Consider the following 26,995-nt stretch of genomic DNA (forward strand, 5'->3'; position numbering starts at 1 on the left):
ATGAACGAAGGTCCGTGCTTTACATATGCGTGTTAGCAAATGTGATGTTGGCTGCATGGAGCGCATGTAGATGCGCTTCATACCTTGAGCTGTATCAGCATCCCAGCCAATATACACGGCGCCAGTATTTTAAGTATTGATAGTTCTGAGACACACGATTTTTCGCGCCCCAGCGAACTTTTCATTACTAAGTTTCTTCCTTTATATAACAGGCTGCACATCGTTTATTGGTGTTTACAACCAAACACATCCGGAACACAACATGGAGTGCTTTATGCCAAGGGAAAGACACAAAAGCATTTAGCTTTAGCATATAAAAAAAAATAAAAATTTACATTGCTGTCTATTGGGTCGTTCACACGACCGGACTCGCGTGCAGCGTGTCCCATAGGAGCCAATGTTAAGAGCAGCGCAGTACGGACCAAACTGGTAAGCATGTCCTTTCTTCGTTGCTGCGCGCGTTCAAACGCAGTAAGAACACGCCCATGTGAACACTTCATAGAAACTCCATGGTTTTAAATAGGCGCACAGTTTTCTTCGCACGTATGTACGCGCGAACATACGCTCGTCTGAACGTAGCGTAAGGCTATGTGAAATATTTTGCAGTGAAGGAGCAATAAAGCTGGCTGAAGCCAGATTGAGGGCTCAGTCAGACGAGCGTGTTTTTATGGATGTATAGGTCAGTGAAAACAAAACAGAAAACGCATGTATAAAAAACGCGTGACCGAAGCAGTAGACGCATTTTTTATTCGCACTTGTTGTGCGGTCACAAGAAGCTAAAATTTGCTCATATAATTTGGCCCCATTGAAAGCAATGGGAGAGGATTGCTATCCCCTGCTGTGGCTGTGACAGCTGCAGCAGGAGATTCCTTGGATGTAAAACCCCTAACTGCTGTCACATCCAGAGGTTTCATCTTATTGTCAATGGGTTCGGCGGCAAAACATAGGGAGAAGATTGCACTCCTCTGCCACAGCTGTGGCAGGGGATTCCTTCATCTCATTTATCACTGAACAGTGTGACAGCACCGTTACAGTGTTCAGTGATGAGGGGACTCCTCGCGGGGATGAAGAAATCCCCTGCCAGAGCTATCACAGCTGGGCAGAGGACTGCAATGCTATCCCATTGCTTTCAATGGGCCGTCACAGTGCTGTCACAGTGTTTAGCGATGATAGAACACCCCCCCCCCCCCCCGGGTTTAATGAAACCCTCAGGGAGTCCCTTCATTCCCGTGGGGACTAAGGGGTTAACAGCCGGACATTTAAATGTCCTGCTGTAAGCAGCAGGGAATCTATTCCCTGCACAGGCGTTTCCATTAACTCCTCCTCCCAAAGGAGGAGTTAATGGAAACTACAGCAAAATGCACAACTGTCCTATCTTTTTTAGGTGTGAGCTGTTTTGCGCTTCAGATTCCACGCATATGAACGCTTCTATAGGCATCCATTGGTTCTTTTAGAAGCCTGCATTATGCGCCCACAAAACACACGCTCATCTGACCGAGCTCTAAAAATGCGATTTTAAAATATTTTTAATGAAATGTCATAATGAAATCCTCCCCCTGTATATGCCCTGCAATCTTTAGCTATATCTATTTAATATATCTGGTAAATCACTGGCAGATTTATTAAAATCAAAGATATAAATAAATTAGACAAGTAGAAATGCTTTTTCAGGTTCTAATTATTGTGAAATAAAAGTGACTATAAAGGTTACGGATGAGCCCTGCAGGAAACTGAGAGCTATAGGATATACTCTATTAGATATGGGGCTGCCAAATCTACTGTCACTTTTCCTGCAGTTCATGCTGAGCTGATTACTTCATTCCTGACCTGAGGACACAACCTGTTTGCGAGTGAGAATTAATATGAGATGGTAGATCTGTCTTTATGAGCACACAATAACAAGTGTGCGGAATGAGTTTTTGCTGCTCTGCAACAAGGACATTGATGCACTGTTGTTCTTTGATTTGCTGGAAAGGTCAAAGCTCAACTTCAATTGCCAAGACATGTATGAACCGTGTTTCCCCCAAATAACATAATTAGAATTGTAAAAATAGCACTTCCAGTCAGTTGTCAAATGCTTCTAGTTCTTTTATTCTTCACTTATTATGGTAAAATAAGGGTACAGTTACCACATGCCTCATCACTTGGACCTCATCAATATGTTTTTTACAAAAAGGAGTACTTTTAATTTGGTTCCTTATAATGATCATAAAAGAATGTTCTACAAAGATAGAAAGAATATATATACATATACTGGATACATATACTATAGCAAATCTACTAACGATTAAAGGGATGTGATGTCTCTTATAGACTCTTATAGACATTTGAGTGCATGGAAAGTGGAAGCACGTTCTGAGGAAGAATGTAGATGGAGAAGAGGGTGCCTTTACACAGGACAACTGTCATTTGTATAAGTGCCCATCAGTTGTCCCAATGACTTTTGCTCCTGTACTCTCTTACAGGAGCAATAGAGATTTAGTGAATGGTAAGAAGGTGCACCAGAGATCTCTTCTGTTGGCCCACCTCCATTGAGAGTAAACAGGCAGTCATTTATAGATTATTGACTGACGGTTTTTAACTGAGCGAGAAGTTGCTCTCTAATCACTTCATTTCAGTGAGCTGAAAAGAAGCAACAAATGACTAATGAACAGTTTCTTGCTTAACCCCTTAGTGACCAAGCCTGTTTGCGCTTTAATGACCAGATCAAATTTTGGAAATCTAACATATGTCACTTTGACATAGAATAACTCCATAAAGGTTTTGCACAACCAAGTGAGGGTGGCTTGACACAAGCGTGTTTTTCTGCGCATGCGGCAGATGTGTTCTTCAGCCCCGTGGGGACATGGCAGCGGCGGACAGGTATTTTTTTTTTGTACACTAAAATTCTTGTTTTTCAGGGAAGGGCTTAAATGTAAAGCTCTTCCCTAAAAAAACAATTCAGGGGTGCCGGCAGACCATTGTCTTCAATGGAGCTGCCGGCAGCAGCCGCGGCTCCATTGAAGACACTGCGTGCATTCCCTATGGTGCACGCATGTCCTATCTTTACAGGCACGCACAAAAACACGGACATGTGCACACACCATAGGGAATGCATTGTTTCTAATAGAAGCGTGTTTTTGTGCCCCCGTATGAATGCACAAAAACACGCTCATGTGAAGCCACCCTGATTCTGACATTGGTTTTTTTACGTCACATATTGTACTTCATTTGTGTATATTTATTAAAAGCACCAAAATTAGGAAAATTTTGAAAAAAAATTTCATTTTTTTCACATTTTCAACTGCAATATCTCAAATATGTGCAAACATACTGTACAAATTCTTGATAAGCTACTGTATATATTTTCATCTGTTTACATTATTCTAGACACACATTGGAAAAACATTTTTTTTTAACCATTTAAGTGACATGCAAATTTAACATTGATTTTTAACATTTTGAGAAAAATTTTCTTTTCCTACACCAAGCCAAGATTGCAAAGGCTCGTAGGTGTCAGAATGATAGATACCCCTAGAAATGACCCCATTTTAAAAACGACACCCCTTAATTTATTCACTGAGGTTGGACGTGAGTATTTTTACCCCACAATTTCTTTCAGGATAAAACTTCATATTTTTGCAAATATGTCATTTAAAAGACAGGAATTTTTCTATAATGCACATGAAAATGAGTATTTGCACCCAAAATGGATACCCCCGTTTGTCCTGTGTTCAGCAGCATACCCATTGTGGCCCTAATCTTGTGTCTGTTTGCACAACGGGGCCCAAACCAAAAAGAGCAGTCAGTGGCTTTCAGAACAGTAATTTTGCTGGAAGGCAATTTAGGCCCCATTGCCCACTTATAGAACACTTGAGTGGCCAAAAGAATGGAGAACCCACACAAATTACCCCATTTTAAAAAATTAGACCCCTTATCAAATTTATCTAGGGGTGCAATATGCATTTTGACCCCACAGTTTTTGAATGAATCTAAGCAAAGCAGAAGGAAAAATTACGATTTTCATTTTTTTGGCAATTATGTCACTTTTAAAACCGTTTTTTGTGTACAGCATACATAGGAATGAAGACTTGCACCACAAAATGGATCCCCCTGTTTGTCCTGTGTTCAGAACTATACCCATTGTGGCCCTAATATTATGTCCTTATTCACAACGGGGCCCAAAACGAAAGAAACAGCCAGTGGCTTTTAGAACAGACATTTTGCTTGAGGGCTCAGTCACACTGGCGCATCGGCACCCTACACGGGCGCCGATGCACCCGTGTGACTGACAATTAGAAGACGGCCGTACCTGAAGACGGACGTCTCTCTCCAGCGCTGATGAAAGAACACATGACCGGCAATGGAGCTGGTCACATGTTCTTCCTCCCGGCGCTGCAGAGAGACGTCCGTCTTCAGGTATGGCCGTCTGCTGGCTGCAGTAACACGGACGCCGATGCGCCTGTGTGACTGAGCCCTGAAGGTGTCTTAGGCCCCATAGCACATTTGTAGAGGACTTGAACGGCCAAAATGACAGAGGACCCCCACAACGACCCTATTTTGAAACTAGACCCCTTAACGCATTCATCTAGAGGTGTACTGCATATTTTTACCCCACATTTTTTGAATGAATCTGAACAAAGCAGATGGAAATAAATTACAATTTTAATTTTTTTGGCAATTGTGTCATTTTAAAAACATTTTTTATCATACAGCACACATCTGAATGAAGACTTTCACCCCAAAATGGATACCACCGTTTGTCCCGTGTTCAGAAACGTATCCGTTCTGGTCCTAATACTATGTCCATATGCACAACGGGGCTCAAACTGTATGACATCAGGCGCACATGCGCAGAAGGTGCCGTCGGGACCCGGGAGGCCAGGACACCGTGGGACATTGCGGAGAAGGAGGGTGAGTACTTTCTGCAGCTCTGATGGATGCAATCCATCAGGGCAGCTGAATCTTTAACTTTTTTAAACTTTTTCTTGTCTTTTATATGATCGCCGGCATTCTGTGAATGCCGGCTATCATGTGACGGAGGGAGGGGTCCTGTGGCCCGAAATGGCAGCTCCAAGTTGCCAGCTACCTCCGGGAGCTAACAGCATAGAGCTGTCATGTCCTCAGCTTGCAGGGCCTTAATCCCTGCAGGAAACATGTATTAATGTCCTCAGGAATTAAGGCCCAACAAGCTAGGACGTAAAAAAGCAATAGGCTGGTCACTAAGGGGTTAATACCCTGTAGCATCCCACATTTACACGGGACAACTATAGCTGGAAATCACTCGTTTGAATTATTTTTTTCGGCTGATGATTGGGTCATGTATAGCCATTTTTAGATAGGGAAAATGATAGACCTACCTAAACAGATGTTTTTTTAGGGCTCACCTAAAACAATGCACATTGTAACCAGTTTGGAGTAGCACATACCAGAAAATTGCTGCAGCTTTGTAAAAATTTTGGAGACGGGAGTGAGGGGCTCAGATTGGGGTGGAATGTAGCTTAATGTCATTAGCAGAACAGAGAGCATAGGTAGCGTGGTAGCCAGAGATGAGGGAGGAGATATAGGGTGGTGCAGCACTGTGGAGAGCTTTATGGATGAAATTGATGAAGTCAGATTGTATTCTATAGTGGATGGACAACCAGAGCAGTGACTGATACAGGGTAGAGGCATTGTTGTAGCACTACGATGAAAAGATTAGCTTAGCTGCTCATGTTTCATCCAACCATATATATCAATGCCTCTACCTTACCATTGAATAGTGAAATGAAAAAGTTCCTGCGCTCCTTTTGGATCCAATTTCCCCAGGGAATGGAGTTACCAATGCATAAATAGATTTAGAAATCCTCCTTTATTCTGTATCAAAGTGCAACGCGTTTCATCGCATATTGCGACTTTCTCAAGCACAGTATTAAAATCATACACACATTTAACGTATATATACACACATATAATCATATCTCCTTGTGTTAATTACCTTATTGCTCCTCCTTCCTCCTAACATGCAGGTCCGTCTGCTCTTGTGCCGGCGTCCTGATTCGGGTTGCTCACGTGACTTAGTCACGTGTACTGGCGTTGCGTGATGATGTCATTACGCTCGCGATCTTACATTGCGGCCCTTAGAACACATAGGAAGAGAATTTCCTCCTGTTTTCTTTCCAACAGTATACTTGTCATAGCGTGATGACGTCATCACGCTTCATAGCGCCGAGTTACGGCGGATGGAACGCATAGGAAGCGAATTATCCCTGTGTCCTTTCCAAATAGTATATTTATCTTAGTGTAATGATGTCATCACGCTTCATATCGCCGAGTTACGGCGGATGGAACACATCAAGGGAGCATATTAACTCCCTCCCTACTCGTTGTTATCTAAGTGTCAGGAGGGGAGGAGCTGACTGGGTCAGACCTATTGTCTTTGTTATATCTGTTCACATTAACATATACTGAGGATATTAACATATATATAGAGACAGGTATTAAAGCCCCTATTGTCTTTGTTATATTTGTTCACATTGACATATAATGAGGATATTAACATATATATAGAGACAGGTGCTATAGCCCTTAGCACCTGCCCTTATCACCTTATCTTGATCTCATTAAGTGTTTGAATTACTGTTAAGGCCTTAGTCAGACGGGCGTTTTTTGCCGCGATTTGCGCATGCGCATGCGTCCAGCGATTTTATAAAACCATTGCTTTGCAATGGTATCGGACACATGAGCGCTTTTTATGCGCTCGTCCGATAAATTATAGAACAGAAATCGCAGATTGCACCTATCTGCGATCTGCGATTCCTGTTCTCTTCTCTATATGCGCTCAATGGGGCCGGCGGCAGCAGCGCCGACCCCATTGAGAACATATAGAAGACAAATCATTCTTCTCTGCCACAGCTGTAACAGCTGTGGCAGAGAAGAACGATGTTTGCCCATTGAATTCAATGGAGCCGGCAATACAGCCGCCTCCATTGAAAGCAATGGGCTGCCGGCGAGCGCAGGATGAATTGTCGGGAAGGGCTTAAATATATAAGCCCTTCCCTGCAATTCATCCAGAAAAGTGTTAAAATAAAAAATATATACATACTCACCTGCTCCCGGCAGCCGGAGTTCCGTGCGGCCGTACTGCAATGGGTGTGAAGGGGGTGTGAGTCAGACCTGTCCCCTGATTGGCTCAGCGCTGAGCCAATCAGGGGGCAGGTCTGACTCACACCCCCTTCACACCCACTGCAGGCCGGCCGCGCGGAACTCCGGCTGCCGGGAGCAGGTAAGTATATATATATTCTTTATTTTAACACTTTTCTGGATGAATTGCAGGGAAGGGCTTATATATTTAAGCCCTTCCCGACAATTCATCCTGCGCTCGCCGGCAGCCCATTGCTTTCAATGGAGGCGGCTGTATTGCCGGCTCCATTGAATTCAATGGGCAAACATCGTTCTTCTCTGCCACAGCTGTTACAGCTGTGGCAGAGAAGAATGATTTGTCTTCTATATGTGTGCTTCCAACATGAAGTTTTGTCTCATAAATTTCCATTGAATGTATAGGTAACAATTTTGGCATGATCCATCATCACATATCCTCTATTAGGGCTCAGTCACAGGGACGCATCGGCGCCCGTGTTACTGCAGGTAGCAGACGGCCGTACCTGAAGATGGACATCTCTCTGTAGCACCAGAGGAAAGAACATGTGACCGGCTTCATTGCTGGTCATGTGTTCTTTCATCAGCGGTGCAGAGAGACGTCTGTTTTCAGGTACAACCGTCTTCTTTCTGCAGTAACGGCTCAGTCACATGGGCGCATTGGCGCCGGTATACGGGTGCCAATGCACCCGTGTGACTGAGCCCTTACACAGCTTCCTCCACTAGAAGTATTGCCTTGATGGCTCCTGTAGGGATTCTGTGTGCCTCCATACAGGCCCTGTGCACATGGCTTTACTATAGTGTATGTGCATGAGCTCTATAAAATAATGTCAATGAACAAATTGTTAAAAACCTGTTGTAGATGTCACCTTATGAGGTGGCATTATCACAGAAAAAAATACCACCTTCAGGCTTTCTTCGCGCACACGTTTTTGTGGCATTTTTCTGGCTTGTAAAAAACGCCATGAAATTCATGTGTTTTTCTTCACATTATTTTTGTTTAGTTTTTTTTGGTGATACATTTTTGACATGCATTTTTCCCATATATTTGCAGCAACATGTGACGTTTTTCTGAAAAACACTATGTAGTACTTAAGGCACCTTTCTACAGTAACTGACATTAATATCTGGTGTTATAATGACAGCCTACCAGTAATAATTAAGCAAAGTTATGGAAAGAACTATGTTTGACCCAAAAAGTTTGTGCACAGAAATGGCAACATTTACTGCGAAATATCTAAAAACTATTGGCTGCTTCCACCAGGTATAGCTATTGATTTAGTAGCTGAAAATAAGATCTTATGCAAATTAAAAACAAACAGATTGAATTCCCTGTATGTCTGTGTCCAGTTAATTGTAAATATCATGAACAAGAGAAAATGCTTTTTACTGCTGTGCTGTATTAAATTACTTTATTATCAAAGCACATTTGGTCTTAAAAGTCTTAGAAATTTGAAACCGCTAATTGAAATGTTATCAGTTTAATATTTAGCAGAACTTCTCAGACATAAACATGGTGCTTGAATAGTGATTAGTTTAAGTTAATTAACAATGTTATTATTTTTTTCCATGTAGTAATTGTTACAGTATTATTTTATTCACACTGAAAGAATGTAATAGAACTTTTACTCCATTTATTCTGCATTTTATTCAGTTAAAGGGACACAGCAGATAATGTTGGCACACTGTGTTATGGGCTGTGCAGGGCTTGAGGGTGCAGCACATTACACATCCATATTCCCTTTGGTATCATTTCAATCCCTGTATCATGCACTGCCTCCCCGGCCCTGCATTTGGTACTCTATGACACAGCTTCTTCACAGTTGTGTTGCACTGCCTAGTGAAATGAAATGCATAACCTTTGTTTCCATAAGCAGCAGTTAGACTTTCTGAGCATGTATTGTATTTTACCTGGTTTTATAGTCACAGTACACAGATTTCAGAATTAACACAATCACATTCATGCTTTTTTATGTTTTACCACACTGTTGTACTAACCTGTTAATGACCAAGTGCCATACATATACAACACTTGGTCTAGGGCTTTAATATGGCACAGAATTAAAGGTCCTGCAATCTAACAGGAGCGGGTTGGGTCCCAAGGGAGAAGACATAAGTGTTTTTTACCTGCTTCTTCCTTCTCTTTTGCAGGCTACATAGTGCTCAACCAGCACTATGTACAGAATTCAGGAAGTGAGAGTGCCGTATCACGGGATCGTTAGTGACCCCAACACACACCCCCCCACACCCCCCCACACCCCCCCCCCCACACACACACAGGCACACATGTCAGAGCTGCTTGGTCTTAGTCACACTAGGGGGGTGTTTTTCTCTGCAACTGGGGCCTCTATGGATGCCCCATTTAGGCCTCAGTCAGAAGGGCGTTTTTTCGCGCGTTTTGCGCATCGCATGTCGGATGCGCATGCGCAAATCGCGTGACCGGAGGCGAAAAATCGCGGGAAAAATCTGCACCTACCCGCGTTTATCGTCGCTGCAAAACGCCCGTCTGACCGGAGAAAAATCGCCGTGCGCATCAAAATGCGCATGAAACTTCGTCTGACCGGCGAAAAAGATGATTTTGGTGCGCACATAAAACGGCGAACGCAGATAGGAGCGATTTGCAAACCGTCGTGTCCTATAATTTTTCGCAAAAGCGGACATGTGACCGATATCATAGCGAACTATTGGTTCTATATATGCGCGAATCGCATGCGCATGCGCAAAACGTGCGAAAAAACGCCCGTCTGACTGAGCCCTTACAATGGAAATCTTCTATGATGTCATGGGGGACATAGATGTTAAAAAACAAAAGTTACGAAAATTTGTGAAAATTTATGGAATAAAGTGAAATATATATATATATATATATATATATATATATATATATATATATATGAAATTTTTAAATTTCTCTGTTTTTATTGAAAATAACAGCTTTAAAAAATGTGCTTTGAAGCCACACTATGCTTCTTCATCAGTAGTGCTAGTGGCACATGCTGTTGGAATGCAGAATAGAGAGTGGGCGTGTGTGTGTGGAGGAATTTCATGCATCCATTCCTACCGCACCAACACTGTTGGGGTCGCTCATAACATGAACTCAGACAACAACACACCTTATTTACTGTAACATAATAAAATCATATTAAGAAATTGAATATTAATAAGGATTAAAGATGAGCGAACACCAAAATGTTCGGGTTCGCGTTATTCGAAACGAACTTCCCGCGATGTTCGGGTGTTCGTTTCGAATAACGAACCCCATTGAAGTCAATGGGCGACCAGAACATTTTTGTATTTCGCCGATGCTCGCTAAGGTTTTCATGTGTGAAAATCTTGGCAATTCAAGAAAATGATGGGAACGACACAGCAACGGATAGGGACGATGTTAGCCCATTGAATTCAGTGGAGCCGTCAATACAGCCGACTCCACTGAATGCAATGGGCTGCCGGCGATCGCGGGATGAATTGTCGGAAAGGGGTTAAATATATAAGCCCTTCCCTGCAATTCATCCAGAAATGTGTAAAAATAAAAAATATATATATACTCACCTGGTGCCCGCAGACGGAGTTCAGCGCGGCAGGCTGCAGTTCTCCTGAACTGCTCTGAACAGCTGTGAGTAGTATTCAGCAGCCGGGGATTTAAAATCCCCGCCTGCTGAATAAGATGCCTCTGATTGGTCACAGCCTGACCAATCAGAGGCCAGCCCTCACTCACACCCATTCATGAATTCATGAATGGGTGTGAGTGAGGGCTGGCCTCTGATTGGTCAGGCTGTGACCAATCAGAGGCATCTTATTCAGCAGGCGGGGATTTTAAATCCCCGGCTGCTGAATACTACTCACAGCTGTTCAGAGCAGTTCAGGAGAACTGCAGCCTGCAGCGCTGAACTCCGTCTGCGGGCACCAGGTGAGTATATATATATTTTTTATTTTTACACATTTCTGGATGAATTGCAGGAAAGGGCTTATATATTTAACCCCTTTCCGACAATTCATCCCGCGATCGCCGGCAGCCCATTGCATTCAGTGGAGTCGGCTGTATTGCCGGTTCCATTGAATTCAATGGGCAAACATCGTTCTTCTCTGTCACAGCTGTTACAGCTGTGGCAGAGAAGAACGATTTGTCTTCTATATGTTCTCAATGGGGTTGGCGCTGCTGCCGCCGGCCCCATTGAGCGCATATAGAAAAGATTTCTCAGGGAAGAAAGTTAAAGTAACCCGAACATCCGAACATCGTGTGGTGTTCGTTACGAATAACGAACATCCCGAACACCCTAATATTCGCCCGAGCATCAAGCTCGGACGAGTACGTTCGCTCATCTCTAATAAGGATATTTTATATGATTGCTAATATTTTTATAAATTTTTCTATTGATATTTTCGTATTGTCATGTGGTTGTCATGCCGTATTGAATACTGTGGGTTTTTTGTCTGGGTTCATGTTATGAGTCAGGATCTTTATCCGAAACACGTAAACAACACCTGAGTGTCATGTGAGCTCTGTTAATTTTTAACATGGATTCATAAATGCCTGGTTTTATGCTTCATGCATCTTTTCTGCTGTTGGATTTTTGTCTTTCTAATCCGTTGCGGAAACTAAGGTCTCCGTCTGGCTGGTTTCTTTTGGGATTATGTTTTTTTACAGGATAAAGTAGTGCAGTAGATTACACTATTGCTTCCTGCGGTGTACTGTAAAAAAACAGATCTGTTTATCGGAGAACATGATAGTCTATGAGAGGCGGATGCCACTGTATGGCATTCGTCACTAGCCTGGATTTAATAGATACCTCGGGGAGCTCCAGTGATGTCATTTTCCATATGTGTACAGTTATCAAAGGAGCTTCCCTGGGACAGACTGAAGAACGAGTGCTTGGACCTCCCCATGGCTACCCTGTCAGCACATAGATCACTTCTCCTGAAATCTTTATAGCTTGCTGGAGCTACCGTATATGTGGGGCCAACAGTACATACATCTGCACATTGCACTGTACAATGACATCAGCTAATATAGAATCATAGAATGGTAGAGTTGGGAGGGGCCGCAAGGACTGTCAGGTCCAACCCCCTGCTCAATGCAGGATTTACTAAATAATTCCAGACAGATGTCTGTCCAACCACTATTTAAAGACATCCTTTGAAGGAGAACTCACCACCTCCTCTGGCAACCAGTTCCGCTCATTAATCACATTCACTGTCAAAAAGATTTTCCAATATCTAATCTGTGTCTCCTCCCTTTCAGTTTCATCCCATTGTTTCTAGTCTTTCCTTGTGCAAATGAGAATAGGGCTGATTCCTCTGCACTGTGACAGCCCTTCAGATATATGTAGATAACTCTTAAGTCTCCTTTCAGCCTTCTTTTTTGCAAGCTAAACATTCCCAGATCCTTTAACTGTTCCTCATAGGACATGATTTACAAACCACTCACCATCCTGGTACTGAACTTCTTCTAGTTTGCCTTTTTTTTTAATTGGGGTGCCCAGAACTGTATACAGTATTTCAGATAATGTTTAAATAAATCATCTAGACTCTATGCTTCTCTTAATACATTCCAGAATTGTGTTTGCCTTTTTGGCTGCTGCATCACATTGTTGACTCATGTTCAGTCATGTTCAGTCTGTGATCCATTCTGTTAGTCGCCGTCCACTTTTCAAGCTTTTCTAGATCTTTATGAATCCTCTCTCTCCCTTCTCTAGTGTTAGCTGTCCCTTATAGCTTTGTGTCGTCAGCAAATTTGATCAGTTGTCCCTCAATTCTCTTCTCCAGATCATTTATAAAAATGTTGAACAACTCTGGGCTTAAGACAGTGTCTTGTGGTACCTGACTTGGCACATTCTTCCAGTTGTGAATCCACCTAACAGTTGCCTTGTCAATCCCATATTTGGTCATTTTTTCAATAAGTATGGTATGATATACTTTTTAAAATGCTTTACTAAAGTCAAGATATACTATATATTTACTGCATTCACTTGATCAACCTGTGAGTGATTCTGTCAGAGGAGAAACTTAGATTAGTCTGGCATGACCTGTTTGTTACAAACCCATGTTGTTTCTGTTTAATTACTCCATTCTCATCCAAGTACTTGCCTATTTGCTGTTTAAATTTGTTCAAAGATATTTCCCAGTATAAAAGACAGGCTCACAGGCCTGTAGTATCCTGGGTCCACCTTCTTCCCTTTTGTGAATATAGGGACAACATTTGCCCTTTTCCAATCTTCTGGGACTTCTCCTGTTCTCCATGAATTTTGAAGGATTACGGCGAGTGTTAAAGTAATTACTTCTGCTGCTTACTTCAGTACCTAAGGGCTCAGTCAGACGGGCGTTTATTGCCGCGATTTGCGCATGCGCATGCGTCCGGCGATTTTTTAAAACCATTGCTTTGCAATGGTATCGGACACATGAGCGCTTTTTATGCGCTCGTCCGATAAATTATAGAACAAAAAATCGCAGATCGCACCTATCTGCGATCTGCGATTCCTGTTCTCTTCTGTATATGCGCTCAATGGGGCCGGCGGCAGCAGCGCCGACCCCATTGAGAACATATAGAAGACAAATCATTCTTCTCTGCCACAGCTGTAACAGCTGTGGCAGAGAAGAACGATGTTTGCCCATTGAATTCAATGGAGCGGCAATACAGCCGCTCCATTGAAAGCAATGGGCTGCCGGCGTGCGCGGGGTGAATTGTCGGGAAGGGGTTAAATATATAAACCCTTCCCTGCAATTCATCCTAAAATGTGTTAAAATAAAAAAAAAATTGTATACTCACCATTCCGCTGCAGCCGGAGTCCAGCCGCGGCCGCTGTCAGTTCTCCTGAACTGCTTCTTGGCACTATTCAGCCGGCGGGGCTTTAAAATCCCCGCCTGCTGAATGATCTGCCTCTGATTGGTCACAGCCTGACCAATCAGAGGCCGGTTTCACTCACACACCCATTCATGAATTCATGAATGGGTGAGTGACTGCTGCCTCTCAGCGCTGAGCCAATCAGGGGCAGGTCTGACTCACATCCATTCATGAATTCATGAATGGGTGTGAGTGAGGCATGCCTCTGATTGGCTCAGCGCTGAGCCAATCAGGGGGCAGGTCTGACTCACACCCCCTTCACACCCACTGCAGGACGGCCGCTCGGAGCTTCGGCTGCCGGCAGAAGGTGAGTATACAATTTTTTTTTATTTTTACACATTTTAGGATGAATTGCAGGTAAGGGCTTATATATTTAAGCCCTTACCGACAATTCATCCCGGGCTCGCCCGCAGCGCATTGCTTTCAATGGAGACGGCTGTATTGCCGTCTCCATTGAATGCAATGCGCTGGACAGCTCTGGCCCGTTTCTAATGAAACACGGCTAGGAGCAGATTTTCGGGCGATTTGCGGGCGACTTGCGCGCACCGGTCACGCGATTTGCGGATGCGCATCCGTCATGCGATCCGCAAATCGCGCGAAAAAACGCCCGTCTGACTAAGGCCTAAGGATGTATTACATCTGAACTTGGAGCTTTTAATTCACAGAAAAAACCCTACAAAAGAATAACCTAAAACACTGTTATATTGATAAATAATTAAAACCGTGGGGTATAAAGGGATAAACGCATATACACCTAAATTGTATAATAAAAAAGAAATCGTAGTACAAAGGTGAACAAAGCCCAAAGATTTTAAAAAGGAGATAACAAAGCCCTGATGGATGGTAGGGCCTAATAAAAGGGGGACTGTAAGCTGGAAATACCCCCACATAAATATCACCAGGCTAGCTAGTACCTCGTTATGGTGCCTGACCCCAGCCTTAACAGTATACTCCAAGACTATTGGATTGATGTTCCAGCAGTATGTAGATATATTGGAAGTTCAAAAAGACCCTTAATACTCCAAGGTATGATAATATGATTTTAAATTTAAAATACACAGATATTTAGAATGTTTGACTCGGTAATGGGTAGGACTCTTTTGTTTATAGCTGAGAGCTTGTGCTATATCAAGGGATAATAGGAGCATGGGCAACGTATCCCACTGCATGCCTATTTAGTGGGATATGCCACAGCCCTCTGTTAGAGGTTTACATTTTGAGTCCTCCTGATATATACTTCTGATTAAAGATTCAAAATGGGTATGAACAGAGCCTTAGAAATATTTAGTGTCTGTTACTAGAGTTGCAAAATCCAACAAATAGTAATGAAGAATTCACAAACATATTGTTTTTATGATTGGTATGATAGGAATGAGTTTCAATAGAAAATTGTTCATATTGTAGCAGAATATATTAAAATGTATTTAAATATTTGGTGTCAATATTGAATATACAGTATATCAGAACAATTCACAATCTTTATATTTATGCCTACTTTTGGGCGTCCAAACTGCTTCTAAAGCCTCAGTACTACTGACAGTAAGGAGTTAAGTAGAACCTTCTAAAAAAGCTACAAACAGAGAGAATCTGAGTTATTTTGGTTATTATATCATATGTAATTATAGTCCATATAGTCATTGCATATTTTTATATCTTTATTATCTTGACAGTTATGTTAAAATATTTCCATACTAAAATGATATTGCAACCCGTTATTCATGTGATTTCTCTATATTGGTAGATAATTTCAAGACTGTCATTACAGTGTCATACTCATGTTATTTCTAAGATATGAATATTATGTAAAATGTGCTAAAAAATAAAGGAAAACATTTCAATAATAGTTCATATTAATTCTCGTGCAGGTTTCCTAAGCACCGGTGATCAAGCAGCAAAGGGAAACTATGGCCTTCTTGATCTCATTCAAGCCTTACGTTGGACCAGTGAGAACATTGGATTCTTTGGTGGTGATCCTTTAAGAATAACAGTTTTCGGATCTGGTGCTGGTGCATCATGTGTCAATCTATTGACTTTGTCCCATTATTCAGAAGGTAACCGTTGGAGCAATTCAACCAAAGGTATTATGCAGGTTGCAAATTTTGTCATTTTTGGTGTATGCATGTGGCTTGGTGTGACTGTACTCTGCCTTCACAACTTTCTTTTAATCACTATCATTTTTCCGTTGACATCTTTGTATGTAATTAAAGTGTTGCTGGCTGACTTGTGACCGATTTGTTTAATATAAAACTTGAAGTGCATTTTTGAGATGCTTGTACATTATGAGCACATTTCCGCTTTGCTTGTTTTTTTCCTTAAAAGTGTTTTTTTGGGGAAATATCCTATGAACCACACGGAATGAGGTCAATTGTATTCTGTCATTCTTCAGTGGCAAGTTTAGCTTCTCACAAGAAACCTTGGCTTGTAAAAGCAAAATACAATTTTATTTTAATGGTTGCTGCTCAGGAAACATTATCTAGGTTAAAAGAGGAGTTTCAAGATAAGACATACTCACTGAAAATTCATGAGTGGAATTTATTACTGTCTGTGAGAAGGAAGTTTAAATGTTTTGCATGCATGATTCCAAATTGTCAAAGCTTTGAGTTTTTAGTCATATTTTATTTTACACTCAGTTATTTTTTCCTTGTCCTTTTCAGTTCCACCCAGTGAAATGGAATGAAAGAGTTGTGTGGCTTTTTACATGCAGTAAAGCGTGGTTTAAATTTGCTTAACTTTAACCTAAAAATAGATGTGCAGTACAAAAAGCTGCCTATACATCTCTCTACATTTTAGTCATATGTATAATGGTCCCTACGTAGGTGATTTGAGGGAGAATGAGGGGTTAAATAATGGGAATCTCCACTTGAAGGGTCTCTTTCGGTTGCCATAATGGAGAGCAGCTACAGAGTATCTCTCTTTGGAGGATCCCACCTTTGACTGCATGGACAGCCAGTCGTTTCAATAGGAACTATGTAATGTTTTATTTCCCCTGCAGTAGCACTGCAAGTATATTGAAGACATGCAGCTCAGTATTTTCACTGATTTTCACAGGGACCCAGCGAGAGAATAACCTGTGTAGGAGAATTCTTCACCAAACTCTGTTCAATTTCGAGCCCATCTGGTACTCAAAACTTGACAAACAGTATACAGATACTAGTTAGCATATTCCATTCTCTAGTAATTTAATTATGTATAGCTTGTATAAACTTTTGTTTGCTAAGTAATACATTTGATATTTAATAACATTTTTTTACAAACTAATTTTAAGATAAGCAATACGCATTTTACTATAGTTATATTTTGAAATAAGGTGTAAAGTTAAAAAAATACAGTCCTATCTGTTTAAAGGAGGCATATTAATGATACAATTGATAGTACACAGCTTGTTTATAGTATCATTATAACATTACAATTTTCCTGTATATTGACAAATAAATTATAGATTCATATATTTGTTCTTATTACCTCATTGTTTAAATGTTTTGAGAAAAACTTCCTACTGTCCCCAAAGTTATTACATTCTTTTAAACACTCGCTGCGCCATAACCTGTCTTCCTGATGACTGCCTCTTTACTCCTTCAGAGTCAAAGTCTGCCTGCATTACCTTCAAGCTTTCCATATTTCACCCAGTTGATTACTTTATTTGATATTTGATAATATTTTAAATAGCAATGTTAAATATGTATTGTTATGATCTTCAAGCTGTATTAACAAAGTGGCTGCGTAGATGCATATAATATTAAAACTATAGATTGAATTGACAGCACATTACCTTTTTTAATGTGCATTTTGACATCAGGCACAGCATAGTTATCTTACCCAGTCTATATTATTTGCATACTTTTACTTTGTCATCTATAGTAGATACAGATTGGTTCATCATAGATGACTTTTAATGGAAGTCCAAATGTAGATATTCTAGTTTTGGACTTATCTCCAAGCTGTGTGCACTTCTACTAAATAAAGTGATTAAAGGTCTCTGTAAAAGTTTCTGTAAATTAACACGGAATACTTTCACAGTTGACAGCTGGGCTGTGGGCTCAAAGTGGTAAAAGAATCATACCCTTAAAATTGATTGGGTTTTCATCATGAATATGATTTAGACTTGGTATAAAAAAGGTTTTCCATTCGCTGGAACATTGCCTTGAAATATTGCGAGCATCTGCTCTTGTTTCATACAATAAGAAGCTCCATTTTAAAATGTTACTTCTTGTGTCTGTTTTCTGTTGTTTCATTGAAGTCATAGTAAAGAATGACAAAATAAACATGCATAATTCTGTAATGAATGTCATACTATGATTGATCCATGGTGACATACATGGAACATTAAAGGGGATTGTGCAGGATTAGAAAAGATTGGTTGATTTCCTCCAGAAACAGTGTCATAGCTGCCCATGAGTTGTATCTACTATTGCAGCTCAACTCTATTGTGAATGAAGTGAATGAAATTAAGCTGAAATACCACCCTTAACATGTGGACATGTAGTGTACTGTTTTTTTTAAGTATCACAGTAGTTTATGAATCAATGCCAGAGAATACTCAATTCCTGCCACTGCTTAGAGATCTATCACTGAACAAGGCAAAACAAATACCAATAAAACATAACTTTTAAGGAATATTAAAAAAATAATAAAATAAAAAATTCACCTAGATCTCTCTACTAACAATTAGTGATTAATGATTCTACAGAATAGACAGCAGTAATACCAGGGGAGGTAAGATCAACAGTGTATACAGGAACTTATGGAGATAAAGAGGAAACATTTAAAAACTTCAATGTGTACAGATATTATAGAGATAAAAAAGAAAACTACAGACCATTGCAAAAAACACAACTGTGCCTAATCAACTGCAATTATATAATGCTAAAAATGACAAGGAATCTAAAAAAGGTAAATAAATTGTTGCCTTAGCGATTACAGTTTTGTAAAAACTGTCAAATGTTGGGATGCCAGATATTGGTAATTCATGGGGATGTGTTTGTTTCTGAATTTCATCTAAGTTTTTAATTGAGTAAACTTAGACCATTTAAAATTAATGAAGCTATTCAGACCAGTGATTTTTTTTCTCATAGGCCGATGATCCATGTAAAAGTATCCCAGCATGTCCTATTCTGGTTTGATTCACGGACCAGCAATGGACGTGTGGTGTCCACTACCCATGGGTATCAGACACCTGTGTGATGTCCAATGTGAATAATTCTCAAGAATGTGGGGGAAACTTGCACAAAACCATATGAATACAGCTATGTAGTTTTAGATTTGGCAATTGTTTGTATGTTTCTTTTTTATCTTCATAATGCCCGTATGCATTACAGATTTAGTATCTTACTTCTCATGGTATTACTGCTATCTATCCTGTGGAATCATTATTATTAGTAAGAGGAGGGGAATTTTTTATTTCATTTTAAGATTTCATAAAAGTTGTGTTTTATCAATATTTCTTTTGTCTTGGTCAGTCATAGGTCGCAGTAATAGAATAAAATACTCTACTGCACTGGTATCAATAAAGTGATCACAAATAATCAACTGGTCACAGCACACACTTCACCTTGTCTTGTAAGGGAGGATAACATCACGTAGATGGTGCCCGCTCGACACGATCCTGGACACTGGATCAGAAATGTATCAACCAAATGAAGAAGAGAAGAGCAAGCACTCCAGGGAGTAAAAAATCACAATGGTATCTTTATTATGCCCATAAACACGAACAACGTTTCAACCCTACTTCCAAGGGTCTTTGTCAAGTTCTGAATAACATATACAACTTCACAACATAAATAGCAACACTAGCCCCACCTTCACCAATCACAGATCATATAACAAAAGTGCGTTAAAATAGATCACATGTTATAGAGTGAATCAGTGCAGGAACGCAGATGAGCAATGCATAATTAATCAAATAAACGCTTTAGTGTCATACCCTGCGCTGCAAAGCCAAAAGATTATTTCCACCTGTTCGTATCCCCACCGATAATGTCGCATATTGCTGACATCAGTGTCGACACTCAATAAGATCCCATTGAAGATCTCGCTATATTGGAAGGGTACTGCATAGTTAATCATTCAGGGTAAAATCCCGAAATCTCTTGGCTTTGCAGCGCAGGGTATGACACAAAAGCGTTTATTTGATTAATTATGCATTGCTCATCTGCGTTCCTGCACTGATTCACCCTATAACATGTGATCTATTTTAATGCACTTTTGTTATATGATCTGTGATTGGTGAAGGTGGGGCTAGTGTTGCTATTTATGTTGTGAAGTTGTATATATTATTCAGAACTTGACAAAGACCCTTGGAAGTAGGGTTGAAACGTTGTACGTGTTTATGGGCATAATAAAGATACCATTGTGATTTTTTACTCCCTGGAGTGCTGCTCTTCTCTTCTTCGTTTGGTATCAATAAAGTGGGTGCTAGAGAGGAAGTTCCGGTTCAAAATCCTAAAAAACTTAGAACTTCAAAATGTGATTCAAGCAGTGTCAGTTTTATTGAGTTGACAATCCAAGCAATGTGTTGTTTAAGTCCATATGGACCTTTATCAAACAGAAGGAGCAAAATAGCAAAACAGAATATCAGAATACAAAATGAATCAAGAACACAGTTACCCTAAATAGAATCTAGGTAATCTAGTATGGGGTCAAAAGCAAAGCAACAAACCATCGTAAAGCAAAGAAATACACAGCAATAAACATGATTATCCCATTCCTGTTTCTTACCAAATGTCGCTAATATCGAAGAAACTGCAAGCAGGAATATTTACATGTGCTGAGAGAATGACAAAAGTCAGAAAGCATGCAACTGATATATTGTGTTACCACCACCTCTTATATACAGTCATGAAGTCACATAAGTCACACCTGACATCCATCCAAAAAGAGTGAAGTGAAGAGAGGTGTAGTCTAGTCTGCAAGACAGGCTTTGACAGGGACTGGTGGGTGGAGACTGTTATTAGATAAACCATGTATACTAGGGACATTATAAACAAATCCTTGTTCAGGATCTACCTCTGTTAACCAGTGTGGAGATGCCTTCTGCAGTGACCACTATAGGAGAAATGTGCGATTTCCTGTAGTTCCCTCTAGTTTTAACAGCTGAATCCCTGTAGGTCCTTTTTAAAAGAAGGACATATCCAGATGGGATAACCCCTTTAGGGCTCAGTCAGATGAGCAAATTTCTTACACATTATAGGCACAGGGGAAAAAAATTGCACAACGTGTGTAGAAAATATTGCGTGACCGGGTGCATTGGAACTCATGTTGTTACGTTTGTGTGGGCAAATGAGAACTGTGCGCACACAAATGTGACACAGATTGATAAGCAACACATAGGTGAAACTACCACAGATAAACACCTGTCCCTAACTTCTACTAGAATAAGCGACACTGACCTACCTAAGCGAGGACATCGCTCCAATAAAGGGTGGCCCAGTGGTCTTTGGATCTGGGTCCTTGCTGCTCCTAGGAACCCACACACCCAGTATGGGATTCATCCACCGACAAGGACAACTGGACAGGATAAGCTGACACACCGAGCAAGAATCACACCATGCAGCAGCCAATACACAAACGCTAGTAGCAGATGTAAATGCTATAAATGCCAGGTATTGGTTGACATTTCGATCAAAAAAATGGAAGCTAGTGGGCCACTTCACGGCTCCTGGCTATACCGCTAGTCCCTACACTAACCATGAGTCCAGCAACACAATCAAACAAAACCTAACACATGAACCCCTCTTGCAGTCATTATACATAGAACCTGCTCACACCACAAAAGACAGGAGAAAGACCAGCAGCATCTAGAAAAGCAGCTGATATATATGAGCACAGACCTTGGGGATTGGCTGACTGGGGAAATCCACCCCCAGCCAGCACAATCTTTCTACCCCTGCAGGGCTATGCTGCTAGAAACCTATGTAGTACCAGAGATCCCAGCAGCAAGCCCTAACAGTACCTCTCCCTTAAAGATGGGCCTAGCACAAGTCGTATCTTCTGCAGGTGTGAATTTTATTTGCTTGTAAAAAACGCATATATGACGGCTTTCATTGGAAAGCATTGGTTCTTATAGATGTGAATCGCAAACATGCGTGCACAAAAACGCTCGTCTGACTGAACCCTTAATGTAATATTAAGGGCCTGAAATATATTTAGCAAGAGTTTTGTAAGGTAATGATCAGTAGTTTGGTAATTTTACATACAGTAATTAAATTTGTCATAAGGGAAGTGACTTTAACCTACATATACAATTTTACTGTACCTAAGCTCCAAAAATACTACTATTAATTTTAATGAAAGGGCTAAGAGTAAAAAGTATTTATGGCTATTATTCATGCATATATTACATGAGACATTAGGGTATTCTTTTAGGGTGCTCTTAAAGACCATTAAAATATATTTATAAGGTTCACAAAACAGCTAATAAATAATGATTAATTTAGATAATTGATCATAAGAAAATAAACAATGTTTGGAAGGAATGCTTGAACAACAGTGTTTGAAACCATCAATTGTATCAAATGAATGACCATTTGTGGCCACTAAAATGAAAAAAAAAAATTAGAACAACGTCTATAGTATACCTAGCCTTTTTATTTAGCATGCATATGACATGTATTTGTTTTAATTTGCATGGAAATATTTCGAAAATATGTTCTAAATATGTTCTTTGTTTACACTTTGTACTTATGGTTGTTTGTGATCATTTACAATGTCAGTTACATGACACTGTGTGTTACTCTATGCACTCATATGCATTGCTCTGGCATGAAAGATTTCAGTTTGATATGGCATGAATACCCCCTGAAAGTGATGCAAATAAAATAATTATATATTTTAATAGTTAAACCGTATTAATACTTTTACTTCTTTTGGAAACAGGTCTCTTTCAAAGGGCAATTGCACAAAGCGGAACTGCCCTGTCCAGTTGGGCAGTTAGCTTTCAGCCTGCCAAATATGCTCGGATTTTAGCAACTAAAGTTGGATGCAACATGACTGATACTGTAGAACTTGTGGAATGTCTACAGAAAAAGCCTTATAGAGAACTTGTGGACCAAGACATACAGCCAGCAAGGTATCACATAGCCTTTGGACCAGTAATAGATGGTGATGTAATTCCTGATGATCCTCAAATTCTAATGGAGCAAGGCGAATTTCTTAATTATGATATCATGTTGGGTGTAAACCAAGGAGAAGGACTTAAATTTGTGGAAAGTATTGTAGACCACGAGGATGGCATCTCTGCAAGTGACTTCGACTTTGCAGTTTCTAATTTTGTTGATAACTTATATGGATATACAGAAGGAAAAGATGTAATGAGAGAAACAATCAAATTTATGTATACAGATTGGGCAGATCGACACAATCCTGAAACAAGAAGAAAAACATTGTTGGCATTATTCACTGACCATCAGTGGGTTGCACCAGCAGTTGCGACTGCAGATCTGCACTCAAACTTTGGTTCACCTACATATTTTTATGCCTTTTACCATCATTGCCAATCAGATCAAGTGCCTGCTTGGGCAGATGCATCCCATGGGGATGAGGTTCCTTATGTGTTTGGAATTCCTATGATTGGACCTACAGAGCTATTCCCATGCAATTTCTCCAAAAATGATGTTATGCTAAGTGCAGTAGTAATGACATACTGGACAAACTTTGCTAAAACTGGGTAAGTAACATTCTTTTGTTGAATTTACATTTGTTGAATTAGTAAAATGCAAGTGCAAGTTTACATAATGGGTGTTTGGGAGCATTCTTGTACAATGGAAATCTATGAAGGAGCTAAGGTATTGTATCCCCCTCATTCCGAGGACTGTGAAGGTGCTGATAATTCCTACCAATATGCCATCCCTTCCATTGTTGGGAACACCCATTTAACTCTTCGTTGCTTTCCAATGTTCCACTTATGAAGATTTTAAATCAATGTGGTAAGCTATTATTTGCTTAACTATACATGTTTCATTGACGAGGTAATAAAACATTTTGGAGTCAGTTTAACCTGTCCATGGCTCTCAATGATTTCATGATATCTTAAATTATTGTTGCTGTTATTAGCCGTTTAATCACTCACGATCCTCAGGGACCCTAAAGGCCAGCTCCCTCCATGTCAGTATCAGATTTGACAGTATCAACCATCATATCCTTTAGCGGCTAGGTCTTCTTTTTCCACTCATCTGTCCAAGCATTATAGATTTTTCTAGTGGCTCTGCTCGCATTGCATGGCCAAAATACGTGAGTCTGAGTCTGGCCATCTTGCCCTCCAGTGATATATCAAGTCTTATACGATTCAGGACTTCTCTGTTTGTTACTCCTGCTGTCCAGGATATACGAAGCAGCTTTTGCCTGCACCACAGCTCAAATGCATCAATCCGCTTCTATAAGCTTTTTTGCCATCCAGCTTTAACATTCATACATGGCTATGGGGAAAATGGTGGTTTTTCACTATCCTGTGTGAATTCATGAATGGGTGGGTGAGTGCTGCCTCTGATTGGCTCAGCGCAGGGACCAATCAGGGGCAGCTCTCAGCTGAATGACAGTCCCTGCGCTGAGCCAATCAGAGGCAGCACTCACTCACCCATTCATGAATTCATGAATGGGTGAGTGAGAGCTGCCTCTGATTGGTGAGGGCTGTGACCAATCAGAGGCAGCTCATTCAGCAGGTGGGGATTTTAAATCCCCGGCTGCTGAATACTACTCATAGCAGTTCAGGAGAACTGCCGGCCGGCCGCGGCTGAACTCCGTCTGCCGGGACAAGGTGAGTATTTTTTTTTTTTTACTTTTTACACATTTCTGGATAAATTTCAGGGAAGGGCTTATAATTTTAAGCCCTTCCCGAAAATTCATTGTGAGATTCCCCGCAGCCCATTGCTTTCAATGGAGCCGGCTGTATTGCCGGCTCCATTGAATTCAATGGGGAAACATCATTCTTTTCTGCCACAGGTGTTACAGCTGTGGCAGAGGAGAATGATTTGTCTAGTATATGTTCTCAATGGGGTCGGCGCTGCTGCCGCCGGCCCCATTGAGCGCATATAGAGAAGAGAACAGGAATCGCAGATCGCAGATAGGTGCGATCTGCGATTTCTGTTCTATAATTTATCGGACGAGCGCATAAAAAGCGCTCATGTGTCCGATACCATTGCAAAGCAATGGTTTTATAAAGTCACACATCGCATGCGCATGCGCAGGTCGCACGGAAAATCGCTCGTGTGACCAAGGCCTTAGGATGGTGCTTTACCATAATGCTATCTTACGAAGATGAAATCTCAGACACATTCTATGACCTCACTGTCGATTTTGATTTGAATTTGACCTTTTTTTTGCAGTTGTCATAATTTTAGTCTTCTTTAAATTCAGGTAGAGGCCCATTTTTTAAATAGGCCTAAATTCTATAAAACAATAAATAAGTAATACATATTTTATCATTATGTATTTAATATTAGCAACTTAATTATCTGTATTATACTTTCCATTTCTTCTTATTTATTGTTAGATTAAAACAATTTTGTCGTTTTAGGGACCCAAATCAACCCGTTCCGCAAGATACAAAATTTATCCACACAAAGCCAAATCGTTTTGAAGAAGTTGCTTGGACAAGATATTCGCAGAAGGACCAACTTTATCTCCACATTGGATTAAAACCCAGAGTTAAAGAACATTATAGGGCTAATAAAGTAAACCTTTGGCTAGAACTTGTTCCACACCTTCATGTTATTAATGACCTCACCACAACTAAAGGGCCATCTACAGATATCACTTCTAGACCAACAAGGAAAATCCTTGTACCGGTAACTTCAGCTTTTCCTACAATCAATGAAGATAACTTCAAACAACAGCCTAGTCCTTTTTCATTGGAAAGAGACTATTCAACTGAATTAAGTGTTACTATTGCTGTTGGAGCATCTCTACTTTTTCTTAATATTTTGGCATTTGCTGCACTATATTACAAAAAGGATAAAAGGAGACATGATGTGCATAGGAGATGTAGTCCTCAGAGAAACACTACAAATGACATAGCCCATGCACAAGAAGAAGAATTAATGTCTCTGCAAATGAAGCACACAGACTTGGACCATGAATGTGAATCTATCCATCCTCATGAGGTTGTTCTTCGAAATGCCTGTCCTCCGGACTACACTCTAGCAATGCGAAGATCCCCAGATGATATTCCCTTAATGACCCCTAATACTATAACAATGATTCCTAACGCTATACCAGGGATTCAGCCCATACATGCCTTCAATACTTATACTGCAGGACAGAATAACACACTTCCCCATCCCCATCCACACCCACATCCGCATCCCCATTCACATTCTACAACCAGAGTATAGCCAGACTAGATGGAATACAAACTTTATTTTTGATGTATTACAGTAGTTGACCTTATGGGAAATTTCTTGGATTTTCAACCCCACAGAACTTGCATTATTTAAACATGGATGATTACAATGTGCATAATGCATAAACATATCAAAAACATTTTGAAATTTTGGAAAAAAAAATGTAAATAATCAAAATGGACAACAGCAGCAATTGAAATAATTGTTGTGAATGATAGTGTTTTTTATTCATATTCAACTTTTTTTAGGATTTAAGTTACAAATTGGCTTTAGGCATGTGCTACAAAAAAAGAGAGGACAAAGACTTAAAATGTATTTATATGCACAAGGGACTCACACATGGAATGTCTGATATTTTTCACCTTTTATTTTATTTTCAACTGTTTTATTGTGTAGATCATATATAAGTGCACAAAGCACCAATGCTGTTAAGGCCTTAACTTGGGGCCCCATTCTATAAACTGCCAATAGAACAAAAGAGGTTTGAAGTCCTGGCAGGTATAACATTATCACTTAAGTGCTGTCACTATCAATTGTGGGAATAAAGGAAACTGGATATTTTTAGCACGAAGTGCATGATAATTTGTATGCTTGGTGGCTGTGCTGCTGATTAAGCCACAATTAAAATTGTTCTCATTCCATTTAACTTTTTCATAAAAGAATATGACATCAATTGGCAAACCTTAAGATGATTTTTTCTAAACGGGAA

General features: G+C 40.3%; 1 protein-coding gene across 2 annotated transcripts in view; it reads left to right on the top strand.

Moving 5' to 3' along the window:
* NLGN1 (neuroligin 1) overlaps positions 1-26,378 on the top strand; it is a 445,447-nt gene extending 419,069 nt beyond the window's left edge. For both annotated transcript variants that reach the window (XM_066601337.1, XM_066601328.1), the window contains exons 4-6: positions 15,820-16,032; positions 22,826-23,615; positions 25,461-26,378. In XM_066601337.1, coding sequence (XP_066457434.1) covers positions 15,820-16,032; positions 22,826-23,615; positions 25,461-26,277 — 1,820 coding nt within the window. In that variant the 3' untranslated portion in view covers positions 26,278-26,378. The remainder of the gene's footprint in view (positions 1-15,819; positions 16,033-22,825; positions 23,616-25,460) is intronic.
* The last annotated feature ends 617 nt before the right edge of the window (positions 26,379-26,995 follow it).

This window comes from Eleutherodactylus coqui, chromosome 1, assembly GCF_035609145.1.
Source record: "Eleutherodactylus coqui strain aEleCoq1 chromosome 1, aEleCoq1.hap1, whole genome shotgun sequence".
Taxonomy (NCBI): Eukaryota; Metazoa; Chordata; class Amphibia; order Anura; family Eleutherodactylidae; genus Eleutherodactylus; species Eleutherodactylus coqui.